We start from the raw sequence: 24,639 nt of genomic DNA, 5'->3' as shown, positions 1-24,639 counted from the left end.
GAAGTGGCGTCTATCCCCGGTTTTATACAGCGGCACAACTTTAGCTATTTTCATTTTGTTTGGCACTTTTCCCGTCTGAAATGATAAGTTGCAAATATATGTTAGAGGTCCTACAATTCCTTCAATGACCTTCTTGACGATTTTCATGTCAATATCATTACAATCAGTGGATGTTTTATATTTACACATGTGTACAATGTCAATTATTTCTTTTTCCTCCACTGATGTGAGGAACATTGAGTTAGGGTTCCTATCAATCAGGTTTTCACTACATTCTACTGATGGCAGTGACTCAGGAATTTGTTCTGCCAGTTTTGGTCCAATATTTACAAAATAATGATTAAAGCTGTTGACCTTATCAGCAGTGTTTTCCATAATATTGCCATTATCGATAAAGTATTGTGGATAACTTTGTTGTCCAGAATTATTTTTAATGATACCGTTTAAAACATCCCATATTCCTTTCATATTATGTTTATTGTTGTTCAATATTTTACTATAATACTCCTTTCTACATACACGTATAATATTGGTCAACTTATTTTTGTATTTTTTATATTTATTTTCAGCTTCTTTTGTTCTTTGTTTTAGGTATTCCCTATAGAGTGTATTTTTCTTTTTACATGCATTTTGTAAACCCTTAGTGAGCCATGGTCTATCTGAATATTTGTGCTTTCTGTTGTATTTTATTGTTGGACAGTTTTTAGCGTACAACTCCATGAATATTCTTAAAAATATGCCATATGCAATATCAATATCAGCTTCTTTGTACACCTTGTCCCAGTCCTGATTTAATAGATCGTTCTTAAATGCAGTCATAGTTTCTTCTGTCCTTACACGTCTGTATCTCAGTTGTTCTTCATGCTGATTTTTCTTATAATTAGTGTCATAAACTGCAAAAACTGGTAGGTGATCACTGATGTCATTAATTAATAATCCGCTCACAATGTTGTTTTCCATATTGTTAGTGAAAATATTGTCAAGTAAGGTGGCACAATGTGGTGTAATTCTGCTAGGCCTGGTTATTTTAGGATGTAAACTCAAACTGTACATAGTGTTTAGGAATTCGTCGGTCATTTTATGCTTTTTTGGATTCAACAGGTCAATATTAAAATCACCACAGATAAACATAACTTTTTGATTTTCTCTATGAAGTCATTAAATACTTGAATACTAGAGCCAGGTGTTCTATATATACAGCTAATTATTACATTTTTTTCTTTTTCCTTATAAATTTCAATTGTTATACATTCTAGTAAATTATCAATTACAGTTGTCATACTTTCTACCACCTTGTAGTTTAGGTTTTTATCCACATACACAGCTACTCCCCCTCCACTCTTGTTCCTTCTATTTACAAAATTCACTTCATATCCCTCCAGTCCAAAGTCCATTCCTTTCTCCGCATTGATCCATGTTTCAGAAATGGCAATAATTCCAAATGGATTTGTCAACTCATTTAGATATTCCTTTATATTGTTGAAGTTGGCATACAGACTTCTGCTATTAAAATGGATTATTGATAATTTATTTTCCGTGTTGATGGTGTGCTTAAACTGTTCATCAGTGAAGTAGCAGCAGTTACAGCTGATGTTGTAGAAGAAATTATTTTCCGGGTCTATATCCTTTTCTAAGTCTAGAACATTATGGTCTGTGTATCGAAATGTTCTCAGTTCCAGATTATCATAAAGAGAATTCCAATGAGTCATGTTGATATTGTTGCCGGATGCAGATGAAGTTCTTTTGGACTGTGCCATGTGTTGTGTTGTGTGTCACGTCACATGTGTATTCATACCTCCAGAGTAAGTTGACCTCAGTATTTGTCCAGCTCTTCCATATTTCTGATGACCAACACTTTGGCTTGTTCCGGTGTTCCATTGAGTTTAATGAATACTTTGCAGTTGGTGGTCCATGTATTTTGAATTTTTCCCTGTTTCTTCAAGTAACGTGCTTTCCTGGCAATGTCCGCATTTCTTTTTATCAGATGTTCGTTCATGAAGACATCGGATCCTTTCAGTTTCCTTCCTTGTTTTAACAGTGCTGTTTTCTGTTTTCTGTTTGCAAATCTCACAATGATGGCTGGTTTGTTACTGTCATTTTTTCGGGGTAGAGGGTGGCAAGCCTCAATGTTGTTATAATCCACTTCCACACCTTTGGACCGTAGAAAGGTAACCACTTGATGCTCCGTGGAGTTGACATCTTCCTCTCCTGGCCCTCCTACATTGCCAGTGGCGACCGCCCGGGCGTATGACCGGGGTTTGATGCGAAGCCCCGTGATGATAACATCGTTCATCCGGGTGTACTGCTCCAAATCCGCCACTCTGTTCTCCAGGTACGCCAGCCGCCGATCCTTCTCGGCGTTCTGGATGCGGAGAGCCTTAACTTCCTCGACCAGGTCCAGGATGGCTTTCTGCTGCAGTTTGACAGTAGAAATCTCCTCTGTCATAAACTCCAGCGACTTCTTAATATCGTCTCCTTCCTCGGCTGACAGAACTTTTTTCGGGCCCATGCTGAGAGACGCTCTCGTAGCTTTGCCGTGACGACCGGCTTTGTGGTGTAGGTGTAATGTCCTCTATTTAGATGAAATTCAAAGGTTGGTGTGGGTGTACTGTAACTTAGCTATCCAGTAGAAAAATAAGAAAGAGCCCAGAAATAGCCTCACAGAGCCTTGATTGAAGCATACCAGTAATGACACCAATCACCTGTGAAACCACCAATTATGGTGCGGTAGGAAGAACCATAAACTCTGTGACATTTCAGAGCCTCTCACCAAGGAACTTTTTTTTTTAAAACACAGAAGAAGTTTGAAAGTTTTAATGTTGCTTTTTGTACTTCAGTTCAAGGATTATGTGCTTTTGAGGATAACATTTTCCTTCAAGATCTCTACTCACGTTAATGGAGCCACAAAGCTCGTCCTCGGGTGCCATAACGGCCAAAATCTCATAATGCAATCATTCCCCTGAAACCAATGTTTTTTATGGTTGACAGGCTGCGGGCGTTTAGATTTAGAAAGCTTACGTCCCATATTTTTTCAGTCCTATCTGCTGGAAGCAGTCTGGGTCCGGCGCTGGCCTAGTTCAATCACTATTTCAGGCAACCCTTTAGAAAATATTAAACAGAGGAGAACAATACAATGTTTGAGTGGCGGCATTATGAAATGCTTTCACAGATGGGGGCCACATCTGTCCAAAGTGTTGTGAAGCAGCATCAATCGAGTGATAAGAATCAGCTCATGACTGGTTCACAAAGAGAGGTGCTGCAGTTTGGGGATGTTCAATTCTCTGAATGTTGCAGCTGTAACTCCATCATGAGGATGTGTACCTTACATGATTGGAAACATCGGCGTGCGCTGTCATCAGGGTTTACATGATTGCAAACCCTCCCCCGTACACTCAGGGTGCCTGCTGTTGATGAAATCCTCAAGCCGTTTGCTTTGTTTTCAGCACCATTTGGGCTTGAAAATAACAAAATGATTCTCTTTTCCCATTTAATATTATAATAAAATGTTCAGTACATAAAGTAATAACACAAAAAACATGTCTCTTTGACTTGAAACTCAAATTACACTACAACAGAGAACTAAAACATTAACCTTGTTCTCACGCAAACCCCAAAACTAAATAAATCTGCCTGCTCCTAATAACTGTAGTTCATGCTTCAATCGCCCACGAATGAAATAAATTACAAGGCAAAAAAATATTTAAGGTGCCCGAATTGACTTGCCTGGCTTTCAGGTTTGAAAGCCAGAACAGGCTTCTCCAACATCCTCTGTCTCTTTGATGTGATTAAGATGGATTCAAACATTTCTTCAGCGCACAAAAACCCACACTGGCTCTGTTAATGGCCACCATCCAGGGCCTTAAACCCATCAGCAGTGGTTATATAGGGTGAATGTAAAATAGTTTATTTCATTCATCTTAATGACTGGTTTTATGTATTTATTTATTTTATCAGTGAAGTATCCTCTCTCTGGGAAGGGAAGGTAGAGTCTTATAATTTAAACAAGAAGAAGTGTTTTCGAATTTTATGTGCAAAACAATAAATCATCCATTGCTGTGCAGCCCCAGACTAATCCATCAATGCAGACTATTTTACTACAACAAAGACAACTAATCACATTAAAACATGTCAGTGTGAGTCATTCTGCTATGACAAAGAAACCCCACGAGTTTTTCAAAAGGAATATTGGACAGTGAATCACCAGCTTTAAGCAACACAAAAGAGAACACTTTCAAAAACAGCCCTGTCTATCGACACCAAAGCTTAAAGCTGCTGTCTGCGGTTAGCAGAAGGAAAAGTCGTGCTCTGTGTCTAAAAAGTGCCTGAAATCCATTTCAAAGACAAGGGCAGATGCTGACGAAAAATGTAATGAATATTTCAAAGGCAGGGAATGCAGAGCTGCACTCCAGGTGACACTCGTGTTTATAGAGCTTATCAGACACCCATCACCCACAGAGCACGGCTCGGGCAAAGCCATGTGTCCGACTGATTATTAGCAGGGTGCTGGTGGGTTTTCCCATTACGTGCATGCCAATTGCATCAGGCCAGTGATAGGGACAGAATGTTGAAGCATAAATGGTCCCTTTGAGTGCCGCTGTTGAAGTTTAGCTCTGAATATGTAGCTATAGGGGGAGAAGGTACACTTCAAATATGGTGCTGGTTGTCTGTGAGGAACTGATATGGATTTCTAGGATGTGCGCTGTCAAATTGTAAATAATGGTAACACTTTAACTTCCAGATTTTAGTCATAAACGTTCCCATAAGCAGTTTTAGGTTTTGAAAAGTATCTCACTGTACTCTGTCTGACAGGTGGATGATGTTTGCTTTTTTAACCTGTCTGCCTGCCCATGATTAATGCACATGAATCTAAAACTCTGAAGTTTTAAATTTACTTCAGCTATACGCTGTGCAGCACGACCTGCATCCCTATGACTAACCTGAGGGCATTGCTACTTCGAGTGATGGGTGGGTGCTGATTTGTCTCATTCAGCATGCTGTACTCCAAGGAGTCAGCTGTTCAGTTTTCCTGTTAATTGCATTTTGCTTTAAGGAGACAAAATTAGCAACCTTTTTATTATCACATTGAGCTGCAGTTGTGGTCAAAGGTTTACGTTCTTTGCTCTCATGGAGTCCACGAATTTCGTGGTAAATTTGAGCTGTTAATGATTTCTTTGAACTGTTGCCAAGATGATCAACAATCAATTTAAATGACTTTTAAAAACCAAAAACTGGGTGAGCATGTTTTAAATTATTTTGGAATTTCCACACAAGTCAAATGATTACATACAAGCTCAAAACTATACATACCTCCACTAATATTTGTTTAAATATCTCCTGGCAAAATGCAACTCGACCATATGCTCTTGAAAGCCATCAACAAGCTTCTGGAACAACTCTGGCTGGATTTTTGACCTCTCTTATTGGCAGAATTTGTAGAGTTCATTTAAATTCATTTGCTTGTTGGCAGAAGTAGGCTTGAGGTCGGTGCTTTGGGAAATCTATTCCAGAAGCTTAATTGGCTCTTTCTAAACAACTGCAGGATCATCATTTTAAACTAGTGCACATACAGTAGGTACAAGCTATTTAGATGTGTCACCACTTTCCCAGAGTACTCAGATGCAAGGAAATTGGTCAAAATATTCAGGACAAACCCAGGGATCACCAAGCCTGCCAAGAAGTGAAAACTGCTGGAGGACCAGTGCCACTGTCCACAGAGAGGCAAACTTGTATATCACCATTGACAGAGATGGTCCCACCAAGAAAGAAGACCCTGCTCCAGAATTGACACTGTACCAGCTGCCAAGCATAGTGGTAATAGCATCATGCTCTGGGGCTGTTTTGCTGCCAGTGCTACTGGTACATTGCACAAAATAAGTGGAATAATGAAGGAAGAGGACTACCTCCAAATTCTTGAAATTTGAACAGTTATCTAAACACAGATCAAAACGGGCTTTTTGGACGGATAAAGTGCGCTAACAGCAAGCTTCTGGACCGGCCGTCCCAAAGCTACGACCGCAACCCAACTGAAACTTTATGAAATATCCTTAAAATCCTGGTCCATGCCAGGAAACTAAACAATTTCAATGAACTCTACTAATTCTGCCAACAATAATATCCAGCCAGAATTTTTCCAGAAGCTTGTTGATGTCCACTTGAGGTCCAACTTGCTATGGGACATTCAGCTGATTATAAGTGGGGATGTGTGTATGCAATTAAGCCTGTGCACATACTTTTGACCCAGTGGATTAGAGAACCCCCCCCCCCCCCCCCCCAAAAAAAGAAACTTGTACACTCAATTCTTGCTTTTTAAAGTCATTAAACATGTATGATGTTCAATCATTCAACCCTGGAAAAAGAATAGTTCAAAGAAAATACCAGACCTTTTATCCCTTTTGGCAGTTCTTTGGATTTTGTGTTTATTTGAAATACAAATATGTGATTTAGAGACATGGAGTTCTCATTTAAGTAAATATAATGTAATATAGGAGATTATAAACAGAGGTATCTGGGAGTGATGCTTCTAATTTGCTTGCAGTTACACACACAAAAAGGTTAGCATCTATTTTAAAGAAACATTTTTAATAAGTTTCTGAGGATTCCCCATGAGAGCAGATGTATTTGATGTATTTCTAAAATCCTTCTCCTACTACTCAGGTGTGTCCCTGCTGGTACTTCATGTTTTCATTTTGTAACTTGAAACCTCTTTTAAGTATGGGGGATCTGCTTGTTTTGTTTTGCCCCATGTAGAGGAAATTGAGTTGTATGAAATTAAAAGGACATCTCCTTAGGAAGGTAATGTGGTTGTGCAAACATCAGAATGGAAAGAGTGAAACTGACATCCCTCTACAGCTTGTGTGACTCAAGCTGTGCCAACCTGGCCTGTGAAGCAGTCCTTGAACAAGGGCATATTTTCATTTGGTGTGTGATTTGGTGTGTGACTTTGTGTGTGTGTGTGTGTGTGTGTGTGTGTGTGTGTGTGTGTGTGTGTGTGTGTGTGTGTGTGTGTGTGTGTGTGTGTGTGTGTGTACGTGTGTGTGTGTTAGCATGCTGTCACTGCTCAATGGTTCCTGCCAATCGAATGACTTTGCTGTGAGGGATTAACAGTAACAGTGATCTCTTCATGCAATCGCTCTGTACCATTTGAAAAAAATGGGAACTATTTCATAACGCCGTAAAAATGTGTGTGCGTCTGCACAGACCGGAGCGCGCGCACACACACACACACACACACACACACACTCGTATGCACACATGAAGTCCATCCTACGACTTTACATGTGCTTGCATCATCATCATCCCGCTAATTGAGCTTCCACATCTCCTGCCTGTTGCTGTACTCCCTCCACAAATTCTCTCTCAGGTTTTCCTCTTCTTCTCCCACTCTATGTCATCTGCTCTCCAGCATTCAATTCCACTCCTCTCCTCTTCATCTTTGGGCAGAATAGTGGATGTACATTTATATAAACTGATTAGCATTTCATCCAAGTCTTGGTTTTCTCTCTCTGCACAAAGGATCGATAGACACAATGCAAGGGGAAAAAGAAGCGTGGAGAAATCAATCTCAGTTTGCAGTCAAGGTGAGAAAGAAGCTTGCATGGTCTCTCATAAAATCTGCTGCTAGACGAAGTGTGGAGAAGACTGTCTGCGACAGAAGCCCAGAGGAAACCGGGAGGGGGTCTCTGTCTCCATCGAACAAGCTCAGTGTTTTCTGTCTTACATAAAGCTGAAGCAAAGAATGTGTCCAATCTTAAATCTTCCACTACAACCTACTCCCGATGTTTTTCCTGCCCCTTTAAAATGTTTAAAATGTGCAGCACAAAGTAATTAAAGCTTTCAAAGGCAGTAAGATACATACCTCAACACAGTTTAGATCAGACATCCACAGCTGAAATAGTGACTCAGTTCGAGTGTATCTCTCACTTTACTTTACTTTGTTTTTTTCTTGTTACCCACTCCAGCTCTGGAGAGCATTAGTCATCATCAGTGTGTCGTGTGGAGGACGTTTGAGTGCATTTTCTTTTTACAGAGGGTGTTCGCGCTGTCCACAATAGATGAACCAGGAGAGAGGGAAAAAAAGGTGAGTTTCATTAAGATTTATTCATATGAAAATAATAATATAACAAGAATAAGAACAAAATGCATTTTTCTTCGACTGCATTATAAGGGACTGTGCTCAGTGTAATGTCCAGGGCTGTCCCTGAATAAAAACACCTTGTTTTAATAACTATTACAGGGTTTCTTTGTTCTTTGATAGCATGTTTTTAATTGGAGTTTGACATGAGGGAATCCTGCAAGTGAATGCAGTCATGCAAAATGATTTTTTTCTTCTTCTTCTTCATCTTTTTTTTTTAAACATCTAGTGCTTATAACATTGCAGCCATAAATATTTGTGATAACTGTGGTGATTTTTGCTGATAGCTCTCTGGAAAATAATGTTTTTAAACATTAAAATAAAAGACGCCGCCCAGCTTCATTTTACTATCTGACTAATAAGCTACTTGTTTCTTATGCCAATCACAACATCACAACAGGTATTCAGGCATCCTATCTCACACTCTAATATCTTTTAAGATGTAACCTACTACTCTAAAATGAATGACCTCCCCAGACCCCCCTTTTGGTCATCACGAAAAAGGCATTTCATTCTCAAAAGTCCCCAAACTAGTTAACAATGTAGGTTTATTATTATTGTTGTTATTATTATTATGAGATTATAAATTAGATATGTTCCCTCAGCGATATTTGTCTCCCTGTCACTGCAGCTGTACCGGAGACGCGTCCGTGCTATTCAATTTCTCGGCTGCTAATAGAGGTCAGTGCAAGTCATGTTTTGCTTAACGGGACTGTCATTCAGTTCAGCTTGACCAGAAAAGGTGGTCAGAAAAATTTTCTGTAAAGTCTGAGACATTTTTTAGAAGGTATAAGAGTATCCTTGGTCCTCACTGGCAGGTTCAGTATAGGAATGTGCTTCTCTGTAATTCTTGATTGTCAAACACTGACCTACCTACCCTACTGCCCGTGATGGTGTCAGTAAAGTGCAGACAAACTGTGGGCCACAAATCTTTTTAATAATGCGATAAAAGCAGGTGCGCCTGCTCTGAGCAGCTCAGAGCTGAGTAATTAAGGAGTTAAAAGGCCGGTGTGCTTTAGGCCCACGAGAGGTAGCTGGCCTTGTGGTTATTACGCTGAAGAGTCAGAATTACTAATATGTGTGGGTGGAGTCACTGACCGGAGAACAAGGGACGGCATGCTTATCTGCCACTCGAATGCTGAATTGCAGCGAAGTCTGACAGACTGACTGACTGGAGAACACAATAATTACCTAACTGCTCATTATCATCATGAAACATACTCATACCACCTTGGTTCATACATAATTTAGCTCCAGTAATATATACCTAAAGAGAAGTGTCACAAAAAAAGTGTCCCCCTTTTCTTGTTTTCCTATTTCCTCTGATGTGCACCTACTCTAGATTCTTTTTTGTATTTTTGATTTTTCTCCACACGACCATGAGGTGGTCTTTTTGGTAAACTGTGCATGTTCTTGATATTCTTGTGCTTCTGTCTTTATTGTAATAAGTTCAGCAAATTCAATCCGTGCAGAGGATGCGGGCAGAGGAGAGGCTGTTTCAGATTGTAGGTGCGCTGTCCTCAGCCACCTGCAGGAAAACAAATTCATCCCAAAACAACCGGGCGAAGCCCTGCTGAAGCGTTAGAGAGGGGTTTGTTTCCTACTGGTCCATATGTCATAAATCCTTGAGAGTTATTCTCAATAATAAGCTTCTGCTCCGTAGATGTTCCTTATAGATCAATTCCACCTTGATGCCATGTCAGTTACACAGTTGTTTCAATCTTTTCGATGATTTCTATCATAGACTTGGAGGGAGAGAGCAGAGAACAGTCATCCTGATCCCAGAGGCTCCCAGGGCTGGAGTTTCCATCTGTGCTCAACTCGTCATCCTCCTCCTCCTCCTCCTCGCTCTCCTCCTCACAGGACTCCAAATAGTGGAGACCGAGGGCGTTGATGCCGGAGTCCTCGGAGCTTGACGGAGAAGAACAGTGGTCCATTTTGGGACCTTTTACCTTATCCAGTGGGGAGGGGTGTTTGTGTTCACCGTATACCTGCTGCACTGGCTGCACAGGTGCGTTTTGAGTTGACGGTGTCGGTTTGGGCGGTTGCTGAGCCTGGCTGGGATTTTCGGGAACCGTAGGTGTAGCTGGAGCAGGTGGTGGGGGGGTAGGAGGACGAGGCGGCTCTGGCAAAGGAGGCGGGGGACGCTGCACGTAGCACATCTTCCCATTGATACGTTTGACGATGTAGTCGTCCACAAACAGGTCCGCGATCACGCAGTACTTCGGGGACTCCAGGTGAGGCGGGGACTTGAAGCAAGGGGCGAGTTTCAGGAAGCGCTCGGCCAGAGAGACGGACAGGTCGATGGTGCTGCTGTACTCTGAGCCAACAGGCGGCACGGTCGTGCTGGGCAGCTGGCACACATTGGTCATGGGCTGGTACACGTACTTGCCTAAAGAAAAACAAAACAAAACAAAACATGCAGTTACATTCATTTGTATTTTAACAATGACACCACTGCCTACTTGTATGGCAGAGCTGTTGCACATAGTGACAAACCCACACAAAATTATCCCCTAAACCACTTGTAGCATTTTTCAGCTAATCGTTTTGGTCTCCAGACCCACACCTTCACCATTTACTCCCACCTCTGGCATCTGCATATGTCATCAGTATGCAGCTGCTTTCAGAAAAAAAAGAAAGGAAAAACTCTTCAAACCCACTAAACTACCTGCCAAACACCAAACAACACAAAGAAAAATTCTGCAGCTAAATGTTGTGAAGGGTTTACCAGCTGATGGCTCAAGTGCTTTCCCATGCAAATGTTTAAAAGGAGGGAAAATAGCAAGGATTTATTATGTTCATCTGAAAGTGAGAAACACAGCTCCCAAAAAGGCAAGAAAATGTCAGTATATAGTTAAAAAGAACACTAAGAGAAGAGGAGTGTGTTTGAGTGACACAATGTGCATCAACAAGCATCAATGATATGACAAGAATTTCCTTGGAAAAATCAAATTTGGGTTTTTGAGTAGGTTCTCAGTCATCCATGTCATTGTATTCTAAGGAGCTTGGAAGGAAAGCGACTGGACTTTAAATTTCTTGAAGAAATTTCGGAGTCCAATCGCTTTCTTCCCAAGCTTCTTGGACTACAGCGACCTGGATGACTGAAAACCTACACACCGTATATCAACAGCAAGCAATCTCAGTCACAACAGCAATGCTGGAGACAGCATGAGTACGTGAACGTCAACCACTCCCACACATTCCAGTACATGCCCAAATCTAAGAAAGATGCTAGCTTAACAAATCCCTGTCGATGTCACAGTAAAGTCATGCAAAGTCTTGCAATGCCCTTTGTTTATATTTTGTGACTTGTGGGGTTTTTGTTGTTGTTGTTTTTTTATCCAGCCATGCTTTTACTGTTTTGGCGGTGTGTTTGCGATTATTGTCACACTGAAAAATTTAACCACTGCCAATTAGATGCTTTCCAGATGGTATTGCATGGTCGAGCAAAATATGATTGTTCTTTCCTGCATTCATTTAAGTAGTTTTGACAAAGACAAAGTCCCCACACTGCATCTATCTATCTATCTATCTAAAATCAGATGATCACCTATTTAATCTTATGAGTAATTTTGAGATAATAAAGCATTTTCTGCTGCCAAATTAAAGACGCCTTTCTTCTTTCCAACATCTGTAATGAAACAGCAGCCAGACTGAAACAGTGTAAACTTTAGGCCAGCTGGAGCAGAGCAACAATCATTTCTGACCCTTCAATACTGATGCAAGACTCATTCTTCAAATATAAAAAAAATAAATAACAGGGTTTGTGTGTACAATATTTACAGCCGATGTTTTCATGATTAACACTAGAATTACTGACATAATATAAATACAAAGCTCTAATATATGAGGCAGCCTGCATTCTCAATCCAATAAATAGCATTTTTTCTGCACAGTGACTGTGTTTCTATAGTTTTTCTTTTTGGAAGACTCTAAGCCATGCCACATTAAGTTCTGCTGGTGATAGTTCAAAATAACAGCTCCCAGATGTTACTCATTGTTTGCAGCCCACCACCTCCAACTCTGTGCTGCCTGAATATTGCAGTTCAGATGTGTGTTTAACTGGCTCCCAGGAGACAGAGAGAAACTACAGAAGACGACAAGCCAACGCATCACTTCTCTTCCTCTCGTGGTGTGTCCTTGTCCTTTGTTTTAGTGGCTGCCTTGTTCCATTCAAACTCTTCTCCTAGGCTACACTGACAATATCAAACTGCTTCAAATTAGGGAGGAGGCCATCTTTTTTTTGATGAATGAACAAAGTGAGTTTTCAATGCTGAAGAACATTTTTTTTAAAGCAAGCACAAGCCTTACAGATGAGCTGCAGTGTTGTGGAATAACTCACGCGACCACCTCACTATTAAATTATACAAGACTGCGTTAGCCACGTGGCGTGCGAGGCGTTTAAGAGGATGTGGCTGGATCTTCAGACTTTGTAAATATTTTTAATATCAAACACAAGAGCTAATATTGATGCAGACAAAAAGGGAGGTAGAGTAGCTGTTCTGCTTAATGAGAGAAACTCAATGGTCCATGTTCAGACTGAGATGAGCCCATTCAGGCAGGCTTGAAAGCGGCAACAAATGAGAGCTAAAGCTGTAGAAGGAGATGTGTTGACATTTAGTTGCCTTTTTTTTAGCATATTACATCTAATTGCATTCATCCATCTGGAGTTTCAAATAACATGAGCAATACTAGGAGACAGACAGATGCACAGTCAGACAACAAAACAGACAGGCATATGGAGCTAACGCTACACCAACACTGCTTGTCCTCAGCAGCCCTGCAGGAGGAGTGCAGCTCGTCTGTAAATTTACAAGGTGTCTGCACTTTCTTAGAAATATCACTGTTTCTGTGAGCCCTGAGGACAGTACGGTATGTGTGATAAATCTCACTTACAATAATCTGAGAAAAAAAAATGAGAAGAGAGAATCTTTATATGTTGGGGGAAAAAAAAACAAGCTTCTGTTTTTTAATACTGGGACTATGTGCCGTATCCAATAAACATAAAAAAGACTGCAAGCCGGAAAACAATCATAATGCAAAAACAGAACCTTTTAAATGTTCTCATATTATTTGTTCTTTAATTGCCAACGTGTGGAGAATCTGCAATTGCAAAATACAACGTCATCTGAAGTTCTCGGTTCCTTATAACAGGTTGCGAAATAAATGAAGGCGTTGGACCAGATTTTTGTGAAACCCCCCAAAGGCCTCTGTATGGAAGGAAGAGTTCAAGGGTGACAATTGCTTAGAAATGAAGTCAGTCATGTCAACAACACAGAAAGAGAAACTCAAATATGTCACGGTCTGGCTGGGGCAGACCGTATGTGTTGCAGAGGAGGACTCAAACGCAGACTAAAACGTAGTGTGGATAAACAAAACAAGCCGTTTATTGAGGCTAGCAATGAGGGTAAAACTAATCGGGCATCGGTGAAAACTAAACAATAACCTAAACTGGGTGAACTAATAACAAAACATGAAAACGCTTAACCATAGTGAACTGACATGGGTACCTGGGGATGAGACATGGATGCGCAGACGACCTGACAACAAATGACTGAAAGCACACGGACTAAATACACACAGGATGATGAGGGAAGTGGGAACACATGGGGAAACAGCTGGCACACATGAACATAATGACGTCACCGTGGGAGAGTAAAACTGAACACGATGAACACAGAAACACCAGACCTCTTCACAATAAAACAGGAAACATAAAGAGACATAGACATGACAACCCGAACTTGACAACGTAAGACACAGACATGAAACGCATGAAGAGCAGGGGAGATTTAACATAGTTGGAAACACGAGGGGGAAATAATAAGAACTAGAAACACCTAGGCATGATAACAAATGAACTTAGGAAACCTGACGGGCTTACATAAACTAAAACTCAAAACGCTGGGTCAACAGACCCGGGATCATGACAAAATAAGGTTTAAAAGAAACTACACCAGCTGGGTTTTTGTTTCATTGAGCGACCTTGGTTTCTACATCAATTAAACGCTTATTGAATTGTTTATTAAAGTCCTGTAGCCAAGGCTCGAGTCAGCTTAGTGTTTTTAATACCAGACATGATGAGTGGCGGGTTAATCTGAGTGAAAAACCGAGGTACACTTCATGCTCATATAGTAGCAATCACAAGGTTGGCCAGCCCTAAAGCATACTCTGCTTTTAATGGGGACCGTAACATAAAAATAAATATAATGTTGTTTTCAGTAAGACTTAACACCATCAGTTTAAACCATAAACACATCAGGAAAACTGTTTTCTGAGACCACAGATCAAGAGAGCCGAAGGATAGTTTTCGCATAGACTTCAGCGTAGCCAAACTTTTTTCTAAAACCCGAGGAGTCGCCTACTGTTGGCTGTTAGAAAGAATACAACTTGAAAGCACTTCCACATTGGCTCCAATGATTTTTCAGACTCAGAAGTTACATCCAAGAAACAGCTGACAATAGTAAACGTTTACAAAATTTACAGATGCTTTTAGTTTAAAATTCCTGAATAATTCTACTCTTGTGCACTTCTCTGTAGTGTGGAAATATCAGTTTGAAGTACCAATCTCTCCATAGCCAAAAACTAGAATTGAAATCCTGTTAAACTACTTTTAACTAGATTTTATAATCCAACAATATAAGTCCTCGCAAGACAATAATATGAGGTTTGGCCTTTTTTGGATGTGATACGAGCAGTCACCCCTCTACACACAAGTGTCCAGATCTGTTGTTAAGGAATTGCTTTCCATCTGCACAGCCTGCAGCTTTGCAGTGGTCATTGGTTATCAACCCAGCATGTCCGAGACATAATAGCAGAGATATGTGGACTAAATGTTTATCCTCCTGATTCAGAAAAGCCTTTTCTACTGCTGGCAGAGAGGGGGCGGGCACTGTCCTCCTGAAATAGCCACAGTGCTACAGTAAGAACATCATAAGTACAGGTTGGAGCACCTCATCTCTGTATGTTCATCCACTCAGGTTTCCAACAGAACAATCAGATCAGTGGTGGTGCTTGGACGCACGATCTGATATCCCCATGTTGGTGTTGATCCTGCATCATCAGGCTCAACATCGCACTGACCAACGACATTGTCTAAGCATTCAAGGGCAGAGATGGGCAGTAACATGTGACTTGTAACGCGTTACTGTAATCTGATTACCTTTTAAGTAGTAAAGTAACGAGTAAAGTAAGGGATTACTATTGCATAAACGTAATTAGATTACCGTTACTTTCCCGTAGGAACGCTGCGTTACTGCGTTACTAAAACCGTGATTTGTTTGCGAGAATGTCTCATGACAGTGACGTAAGCGAGTGCGACGTTTGTGACAACAGCTGTGTGCAGATCAACAATGGATCATATATCGAGTACAGGAGAGAGTATGAGCGTGCAGCGTTTAAAACGTGGAAGTACTTACTTTGAGTTTGATTCCATAAAAAGTGACAAAAACATTAGTGTCCATCGTTCGTGGGAAGAAAACTTCTTTTTACACCGAAAAAAACCCTAAACAAGCTCCGAGTACGCAACGACGTAATGGGAAATTCGCAGATTCTTCACCTGACCGCTGCAGCACACCTGCACCAGAGCACACCTCCGCCTACCCCACTCCTGCTTTACAGGTGAAAATAGAGCAACAGGACCGCTAGTCTTTGATTTTATTTATTTTCTGCTGTGTTTTACTTGCATCTATTTGAAAGAGTGAGTGTAAACACAAAAAAATATTTTATTTTATGTGCTGGAATGTGCAGAAAATAGGTTTAAATGTTAAACTAATTTCTTCAAGTCAGAGAATGTTGCATATAATTAAATTTTTTGCTTGATGCATAAAGTTAAAAGATTAAAACTAATAAAACAAGTTAAAAAAAGAGACTTTTCCATTTGATTACATTTTGTATGATGGATTATGTAGAAAAAGTAGAATTGGGCTGAAAGATCTATCGCTTTATCACCTCTTCAGGTTGTAAATCGTGTTTTTAATAAGTAACTAAGTAATTAATTACTTTTGAAAATAAGTAATCAGTAAAGTAACGGGATTACTTTTTGGGGGAAGTAATCAGTAATTAGTTACTGATTACTTTTTTCAAGTAACTTGACCAACACTGTTCAAGGGGTTAGCTAGTGCTATTAAAGGCTGTAGCAAACCAACATAAGTAACGTAAACTTGGCTAACAACAAACCTGACTTGACAGTATATTTATTATATTGTATAAATTAATAAAGAAAACACATGAAATGTTGATGGGGGGTTTTATACAATCAAGGACCTTTTTTCCCCACACTTGAAAGCTATGACATCACAACAAGAATATAACTATTACGATGCAAGAACAAAACCAACATGTGAATATCAGCTACACTATGCTTCGACACGAATACCAGCACCCAGCATACTAAAAGCCCAACCTGGTCGCACTGATGACAATGCTGTGCACACAATTATTATTATTTTTTGTCTTTTGAGACCACTAGCTTGAAACTGCAGTAAATTGAGCCAATTTTGAGGTGTACAAATGAGTTCATTTGCGTTGGTAAACCAATTACCAATCCCGCCCCTGTATAAAACCAATCCACCGGAACTGAAAACTACCCACAGAATATGTTTGGGCTTTCCAAGCGATTAAAATTATGTAAGATTGATAAAACTTGCATTTCTTTTCTGACTAAAATAAATATTGCACTCAGCAATAGCTTTTATAGGGTTGTATGTACGTACACTGCTCAGTGACGACTGAAACCGACACCAGCTCTGTCTGAGCAGCTTTATTGATATTGAGCTGTACTCTAACAATGTGCTGCCCGGTGCTGCAGGCCTCGCATGACAACGTCAGACGTCAGTTGTTGGGTGACCTCTGCGTGTGCTGCCCCCGCTCTGTGCATGTTTGTATTTCCGCACTAACAAAGACCACATGTCCCGACAAAGAAAGGACAGTCTGCAACATTCACCACATGCTGCACAAACTCCCGGCATGGGACATTTTTCATTCATGGACAAAGCAAAAATATTCAACGTGTTTCTTTTCGTTTTGCATTTGTGAAATGAAAAGAGCTAAATTAACTATTATAAAGCAGTGTGCGTGCAGGCGATGCTGTGACTCACTGTTTAGCAGTTTTTTGAGGGCAACAGAATGAAAAGTGGAGTAATAACAAAACAAGCTTTATCTACACAGGCGAAACTTGTTAATATAATCAGTTCCTCGCTGTTTGTTTTGGATTTTGAAGACAATAAGACAAATGTGACAGTGTTGTCCTTGAATAGTAAGGGTTTAAAGATAAATCTGCCTGAAAATGGTGGAGAGGGAAAAACATATGTTTGTCCTTTTTGTCAGAGATACCCAGACAAACAGACAAAATGATGCCACGAGAAATTTGTCCTGCTACAAATGAAGATTGGCAGCATAATAAAACCATCAGACAGCTGCAACATCAACAGTGAATGTCAGATGGTTTCAGTCCTTCGGTGTCAAACAATGGGAGGTTCTCAACACAAACACGGGCGCTGTGTTTTTCTGCTGACGGCAGCCTCGGTCGACCGGGCGCGGGACACGCTTTGCACTTCGTGAAGGGGAGGAATGACTCTCGACTGAAAAGCTTTTCATCACGTTACAATTAAAACCCAGCTAAACCCAACAAGTTCACCAGGGACCGATTAAAAGCATTTGGGATATAAATGAGGTCATTAACTAAAGGAGATGTAAATAAGCCAATGAAGAATTAACAGATTTTCATTACAAAATTCTAATTACGAAAGCAGCTTTTTCAATTTGAAAGCAGGGAATGAAAAGTATCTTCAATATATACATAAAAAACATCATCTGGATTATTTTAGTGATTATTTAGCTAGATAAAGTGTTGAAACCGGTACACAAAGAATGTTGCGTAAAGATGCAAAGTTATTTATAGTAAAACTCAAGAGTTGAAAAGGTTAATAAGGAAGTGGAAGAACAAGCAGCTTATCCCTGGGAGATGCAGATTGCTCAGAGGAGGGAGTCGAGTACTCCTCTGCTACCGCACGTCTCCATCTTGCACGCCTCCTCTCTCCTGGGCCTGTAGCTGGCCGAGGGCTGCAAAAACTGTTTTAATACAGGAGGTAGATTCTCTGGAAAATGCTGCCTGCAGCCCATCAGTCCCCTGCTCCCCTTCAAAATCACACTGTAAAAAATATCAACTCTTCTACTGCCCTACCAGCTGCAGCTGGATTATTGTTGACAAGCCCAACATGTAGTCAGCATCACACACACATTATGTCATTTCGATATTGGCTCACGTCGAAGCCTCAGCAGTGAATGAGTCATTAACATCCCCCTCAGTTTGATATTTTGCATGTTTGAGCTGAAGCCAACCGGCTTTACGTAGCCCACTGAATGTGCCACATACCAGTTCAAAGCAGCATGTTGGCAAAACCCATCGAACAAAAACAATTATTTTAGCAGATTGTTATCATTCCTCATAACAGCTGCTGCGCCCAGTCGGCCAGCGGATACTACAGGCTCCAACATCCGCTGCTCTTTGTGTTTAAATCTGGCCAACAAAAAGGGGCTGCGCTAAGGGGGAAACAACACAAGTTTCAGGTTTCATGGAAGAGGACTGTCCAACCCGGCATCGTGCTTCCTGTTTCATGCCTCCGGAGGCAGCCACTTGGAAGTCCACTGTTTAGTCTGTAACCCTAATGAAACACTCCTGACTGTGTCCCTGTGCACACAAAACAGTACACCACTGAAAAGCCCTCCACTGATTTAGCACTGCACTGCTTTAACACAGTTCTTTTATTTATTCTAATTAGAGAATACTTTTTTCTGGTCAATGCAATACAAACGTGACAGTTTGGTTAGAGATTCAAGTGTGTTGTGCAGGTAGCAGATAATGTAGCCACATGCAGAGATAAGGAGCAGGTTACAGATGTCTGTCAAGCTCACTTCTTTTCAACTGCACACCTCCAGCCTACACTGACTCAAGAGGCACTGAAGGGAATTCAAAGGGATTTTTTTTACCTTTACATGAGTGCTCCTCGCAATATGTAACCACACACTGATGTGTAAAATTGACAGAATTCCCCTTTAAGACTTTTTTTGTCCATTAAAAAGAGATACTGATCACTCCTGGCGACAATGGCCAAGAATCGATCTCTTAAACAATCTGTAATTATCTTATGAAATCATTCTGTGCACGCCAAAAGTGATCTATTGATGCTCTAGTGACCAATCAGCAAAGCAAGCCTTTGTTATAGCAGAGATTTTGGCCCGTCACAGAAAGAGAAACCACAGGCTGTATATAAAAAATGGCTGTAGGTGGCCACCGTGATGTCACCCCTTTGTTCGTGCCATCTCGTTCTAAAACCAGACACAAAGAACGGGGGATGTCTCTGAGAAATCAGGGGACACTGGGTGCTCATGCAGCCGTGATAGATCACCGACCTGCTTTATAATTGTTTTCAACTCTAATGGGGACTGTAATTTACAAAATAAACATAATGTTGTTTTCAGTAGGATGTGAAACTGGAGGTTGAGACCATGAAATCATCAGGAAGGTGTCTACTGAGGCCATTTGAGGGGTTTTTTTTCCTGTAGGCTTTTTCACAGTCTAACCAAAGAAGTCCCCAACTGCTGGCCATTACTTGACTCTGCTTTACAGTCTAAGGAGAATCCATAGGAACTAATAACAAGGCGCCATTACACGCCAGTGTCCCGTAAGCCATTACAGAGACAATGAGCCAGCATGATCAATGCGCCCGAAGCAGCTAAACAAATTTCAGCCATTGTTGATTTTATTATTTACACGTGTGCTTTCTGCGACTTGTTAAAGTGTCTTGTTAATGAAACAGTCGATTGCTTTTCCCTCGGTTAATGCAAAATCCAGGAACGGAACAAAAATGAATAAACACGAATAAAGAAATAATGCGTGGAAGCATTCTGGATATCACATCATGCATAAAAACACACAAAAAGAAACAGTTAAGGCTTTTTCTTGCCCTTTTAAATCACATCACAACAAATTTGCCACCTAAATTGTGGACCTGTTAAAAGTAACTGCATGCCAGCTGCGGTGTTTTCCTCTGTAACGATGTATTCTAAAGTTCAGCTCCAAGTTTCAGCAGTCTAAAGGAAGGGCTCATGTTACTTTCCAGCAACGCACACTAATGGAAAAACCACTAGACAGAGAACTAAAAGGTGCACTCTCTCTCCTGGAGCCTCCAACAAACCCCGAGCTGCATCTGATTGGACAAACAGCTCCTGCGCTGTCTGCCCACGAATTTAAAATCAAAACCATCACAGTGGCTGCTGTGCAGACTTTCCTGTATATAACAAATAGTTCAGCAAACTGTGCTAGCACTATTTGAAGGAAGAAATGCTATGAACCTTCTTCATTTTGATCAAAACACCGATTTGAATAAAGTAGCTGAAACCTCAATTCTATGCAAAGAAGAAGAAGACAATTTGAAGCCCTCTGCATGGGCAACAACTGAGCGTGGAAATTATGAATCCTGTGGACACGTGCTTCTTATTAATTAAGTAAGGACACGACAAAGTTGGAGTCTTTTCAGAACCGACTTGGTCAGGTATTCTTGTCAGATGGCAGTAACACAAACCTGTCCATTAAAACAAAAGCGATGCTCTGCATCCATCACTGATACACCAGCATTTAAAGCGACTGAAGGGCTGCAGATCCTAAACATGAGCAATCAATCAAAAACATCCCCTCAGGCCCGTGCTGACAATATATTGATCCCTTTATAATCGGTGAAGCTTTTTATGATTTGGCAGTGCTATAAATTTTGAACCCGTCACCAAACCGGTCAATACAGCACAGGGCTATATTCAACAAATCTCTGTATTTCCCTTTAGAAATAGTTGCGAGCTTCTGCTGCGTGGAGTAACGGATGAGACTGCCCTGGGAGCCTGACAGAAAGATCCCATTTTCTTGTATCTACAAGTTCAAAATTAGTCCTGGCAGAGTATAAGCAGACTGACAAGACTGTTCAGGACTCATTACAGACTCTGTTAGGCTTTCGTAATGAGTAATTCATTGCTCTGCTTGGTAATTGTAATCAATTCTTAAAGAATAAAGTGTGAGAAGTGAGAGAAGGAGGGAAAAAAAGTGTTCAGACCAGGTGGTTTCAGCGCCGCTTTGAGCAAAAGCTCTCATCAGACATGACATATTGGCGGTGACACTAAACACAGCTAATTACTGCTAATGAGAGGCTTGGACTGATGTTGTCACCAGCTGGGAACATTGCTTCCACCTACATCTAATTCTAGTTTCCACCATCTTTTTTCCGTGGTCGTTTTTGTTTTGTTTTTTGTCAAAAGTTTCCACAACTAAATGGAAAACACTGGAAGACCATCCAACATATTTTTCCTGTGCTAGCCTGCAGACATGATTTGAGTCTGGAAAACTGGAAGAAATGCATTGTGGATGCGTTCAGTTTGCAGCAGGCACATAAAAATAGAAGAAGCCAGGCGTTAAGTCACACCTAATCATCTCACGCTACTCTACAGGTGAGATAATGGAAAGAATTTTAGTTTGTGAATTTAAATTGCTGAGCCGAGTCTTCATATGCAGTGACCTTTTGTATTTGTTTTGCTAGGAACCTATTAAAAATGTAATTAAAAAGGCAGCCCGGCAAGACTCCCTGTGGTGAATGCACAATTATCACCTTCAGAATAAGTTTATACTCCAGGCGGCCGTCACAGGCACATTCAAAATGAAAACGTGACAAGATAAGGCTGTTACAACATTTCCTGCTTTTGCATCCAGTGTTATTATGGATTTCTAGAGGAGAAGGGCGTGAGCCGAGCAGGAAGGCTTTGTGAAGGCGTGCTAGTGTACTTCTCTCACTGGGTGCCCTGGTTCTGCCTGATTCAGCAGTCTTAGCTGGTTTATTTTCACCGTGGTGCGAGGGGAACCTTTGAATTGCAGTGGAAGGAGATGAGAAGGTGAGAAGCTCCATTAGGATATGCCTGGTTCTTTCTCCTATATCATAACAAGCTCTGTGTCTATTTTGTGGCACACTTTCAGTCAGAGTGATGAACATTTCAAAAACAGAAAGGAGGAGCAAGTCTAAATGTTGACAAATGATGAAACACAGAATGGGCTTTGCGTGGAGTCATAAATGCTGTATGTGGCTTGTAATAAACACAGGAAGGAATTCATCATTTTTCTGCCACATCTGATATTTCAAAAACCGCCTGGCTCATTCCGGACGGAGGCGGGCGTCTAAATCCAACGATTACACAGCAAAGATTACAATGTGACTTGTGCAGTTGCACACTATAAGCTCAGAGTGAGTGGTGCAGGGTAGATGGTGATTGTGTTTTACACTGATCTGAGGATTTTCTGGGCAGCCAGAGATGGGGATAAATTAGGGCAGCACAGAGAGAGGGACATCCTGTCAGGTGCAGGCCCGGCTACTGGGAATCTGCGGTGGTCTCAGGGTGTCAGGTCGAGCGAGGTTCAAATGGCAAGCGTGGCGCACAAACAAAGTGGAAAGGAAAGGAAAGTGTGCGTGTGCGAGTGGAGCTGCACCCCTGCACTTCATCCCCATTACAGTCAATGCAATAGTCGATACAAATGAAATTACTACAAGGCTGCAGAGTTCAGTGTTGTGGCTCAAGAATAGCAGTTGAGTGCATGATACTTGTGTGAGCATGTGATGAGGGCTGTGGCTACAACATATTAAAGGATGGTGAAATATTCCATTTCTTGTTGTTGTCAACAAATTGCATTTTTCAGTAGGTAAAAAAATAATAAGGGTTCAGCCCTTCCAACAGTCCTCCCTGTTGTCTTGAAAAAAATGGGTCACAAAGACAGCTGTGGCTCAGGAATTTTCACAGTTAAGGCATAATACTAAAAAACGGGAGTAAATAGTGGATTTAGTCTGGGACTATTTTCAGCAGTGGATTAATACATATTCTACTGCCCTAGTGAGTGTTAACGACACTCACTGCCAATCTAATAAAAGAGTGATCTGCTTTTTTTGGACAGCAGTGGCACAGAGAAGTGAATTATCAGACTGTAGGTCAATGGGGGAATAACTGTGTCTGGTCATTGTGTGCTTTTACGGGACTTTTGCTCAAAAATAAAACACGGAATCATCCTGAAAAGAGAAATGAAAGTGGTGACTCGGGTTTGTGTCATCAGACTGTGTCGACCAGTTTCACAAAGCCTGAAAAACAAGCTTAAAAAATAGCAGAGCTGTACAGTAGTAAATCTACTAGTAAATTTATGAATTGTTCAGCCTCCATTGTCTAGACGGCATAAACTATTCATACAGCAAGAGGAAGGGTAGGAAGAATTAACTTCGATCACATATAAACTGATGATGAAGTATTACAGGAGCGAGTACAGCAATAAAATGAAGAAGTTACACCAAACAAACAATCAAATAACAGGAAACGACATCAGCTTCTCCCGAGGGGAAGCCAATGCTGCCTGTAGGCGCATGTAAGAAATCAGACTGACGGACAACCTTTACATAATCTGTGAAGCGTTATAACTTGTTTAACAAATAAAGTTCATATCTGCCTCATTCTGAGCCTTTCAGTGGAGGAAGGCAACAGTGCTTGTGTGGTTTTAACTAAACACATACACATAACAACCAAATACCACGCACATTTGCCAGCAGTGCCTTCGGTGATAGTGAGAATCGATTCTTTGAAATAAATGCAGCTGATAAACTACAAACTTACAGTGACACCAGCCCAAGTGACAGCACCAGTGCAGCTTGAAGCACTTCCCGTGACTGTGCGTGGCGCATATGGAGAGTCCATCACAAGGCAGGAAATCTGGTCTCCCAGCGCAGCTCTTGGCCAAAGCCTGCGCCTCGTCCAACTTCTCGCTCTTCGGACACTTATGTGCTCCCGAGGCAGCCATGCCAACATTTCCTGTATCAAAGGGGGAAAAAAATAAAACACGCACTCAGGCTCCTCTGAGTAACCTACAACATAAAGGCCAGTGACCGAGGCGATGTTTACGGTCCGAGTCGCCCCGTAGAGCTTCTCTGCTGGAAGACAGACGCGAAACGAAACACGGTGGCTGGATGTGTGAATCCAAAGCAGCTCGGTTTACACAAAGGGTGGCGGCATATCCTGTAAAAGTCGAAGGGCGTCAGTCAAACGAGGAGGCAAGGGGTGGGTAATGTCATGTGCAAAGCCTCCCGTGATCGTGATCCACACATTTCTCCATCCACCCCTCGCGTCGGGAAGCTCCTCTGTACCCCTGGTGACGCGCGTACGGAACAACGGCGCGCATCTGAACTTCATCACACAACGGGAGGAGTCCACAAACACAAAGCCAGCTGCTCTGCACACTTCAAACACACACACAGGCTTTCATCAGACCCTCCAAAAAAAAAAAAAAAAACTTCAAAAGATCAACGTCTGACTATGACATTAATATATTCCGCATTTCACCCAAGAGTAGCATTTTGATTGGTGGTTTTGATTCATGAAAGTCTGCTGCTAGATCTCGTACTATTTATTCTTAACACCTACGCATGGGCGTGCGTTAT

The 24,639-nt window shown here is 41.2% G+C and overlaps 1 protein-coding gene across 1 annotated transcript; it reads right to left on the bottom strand.

Moving 5' to 3' along the window:
• Positions 1-8,109: 8,109 nt before the first annotated feature.
• Positions 8,110-24,334, bottom strand: LOC146616306 (UPF0524 protein C3orf70 homolog B). The gene is made up of 2 exons (XM_085374653.1): positions 23,819-24,334; positions 8,110-10,523 (listed from the first exon to the last, which is right to left on the bottom strand). The coding sequence occupies exons 1-2, from the start codon at positions 24,000-24,002 to the stop codon at positions 9,835-9,837; spliced, it is 873 nt and encodes a 290-aa protein (XP_085230779.1). The 5' UTR covers positions 24,003-24,334; the 3' UTR covers positions 8,110-9,834.
• Positions 24,335-24,639: the final 305 nt, after the last annotated feature.

Source organism: Diplotaxodon limnothrissa, linkage group LG16 (genome assembly GCF_057381915.1).
Source record: "Diplotaxodon limnothrissa isolate DT_005_m linkage group LG16, D_limnothrissa_male_GT1.1, whole genome shotgun sequence".
NCBI classification, from domain to species: Eukaryota; Metazoa; Chordata; class Actinopteri; order Cichliformes; family Cichlidae; genus Diplotaxodon; species Diplotaxodon limnothrissa.
The sequence above is the reverse complement of the archived record's forward strand: the minus strand, read 5'-3'. Positions and strand labels throughout refer to the sequence as shown.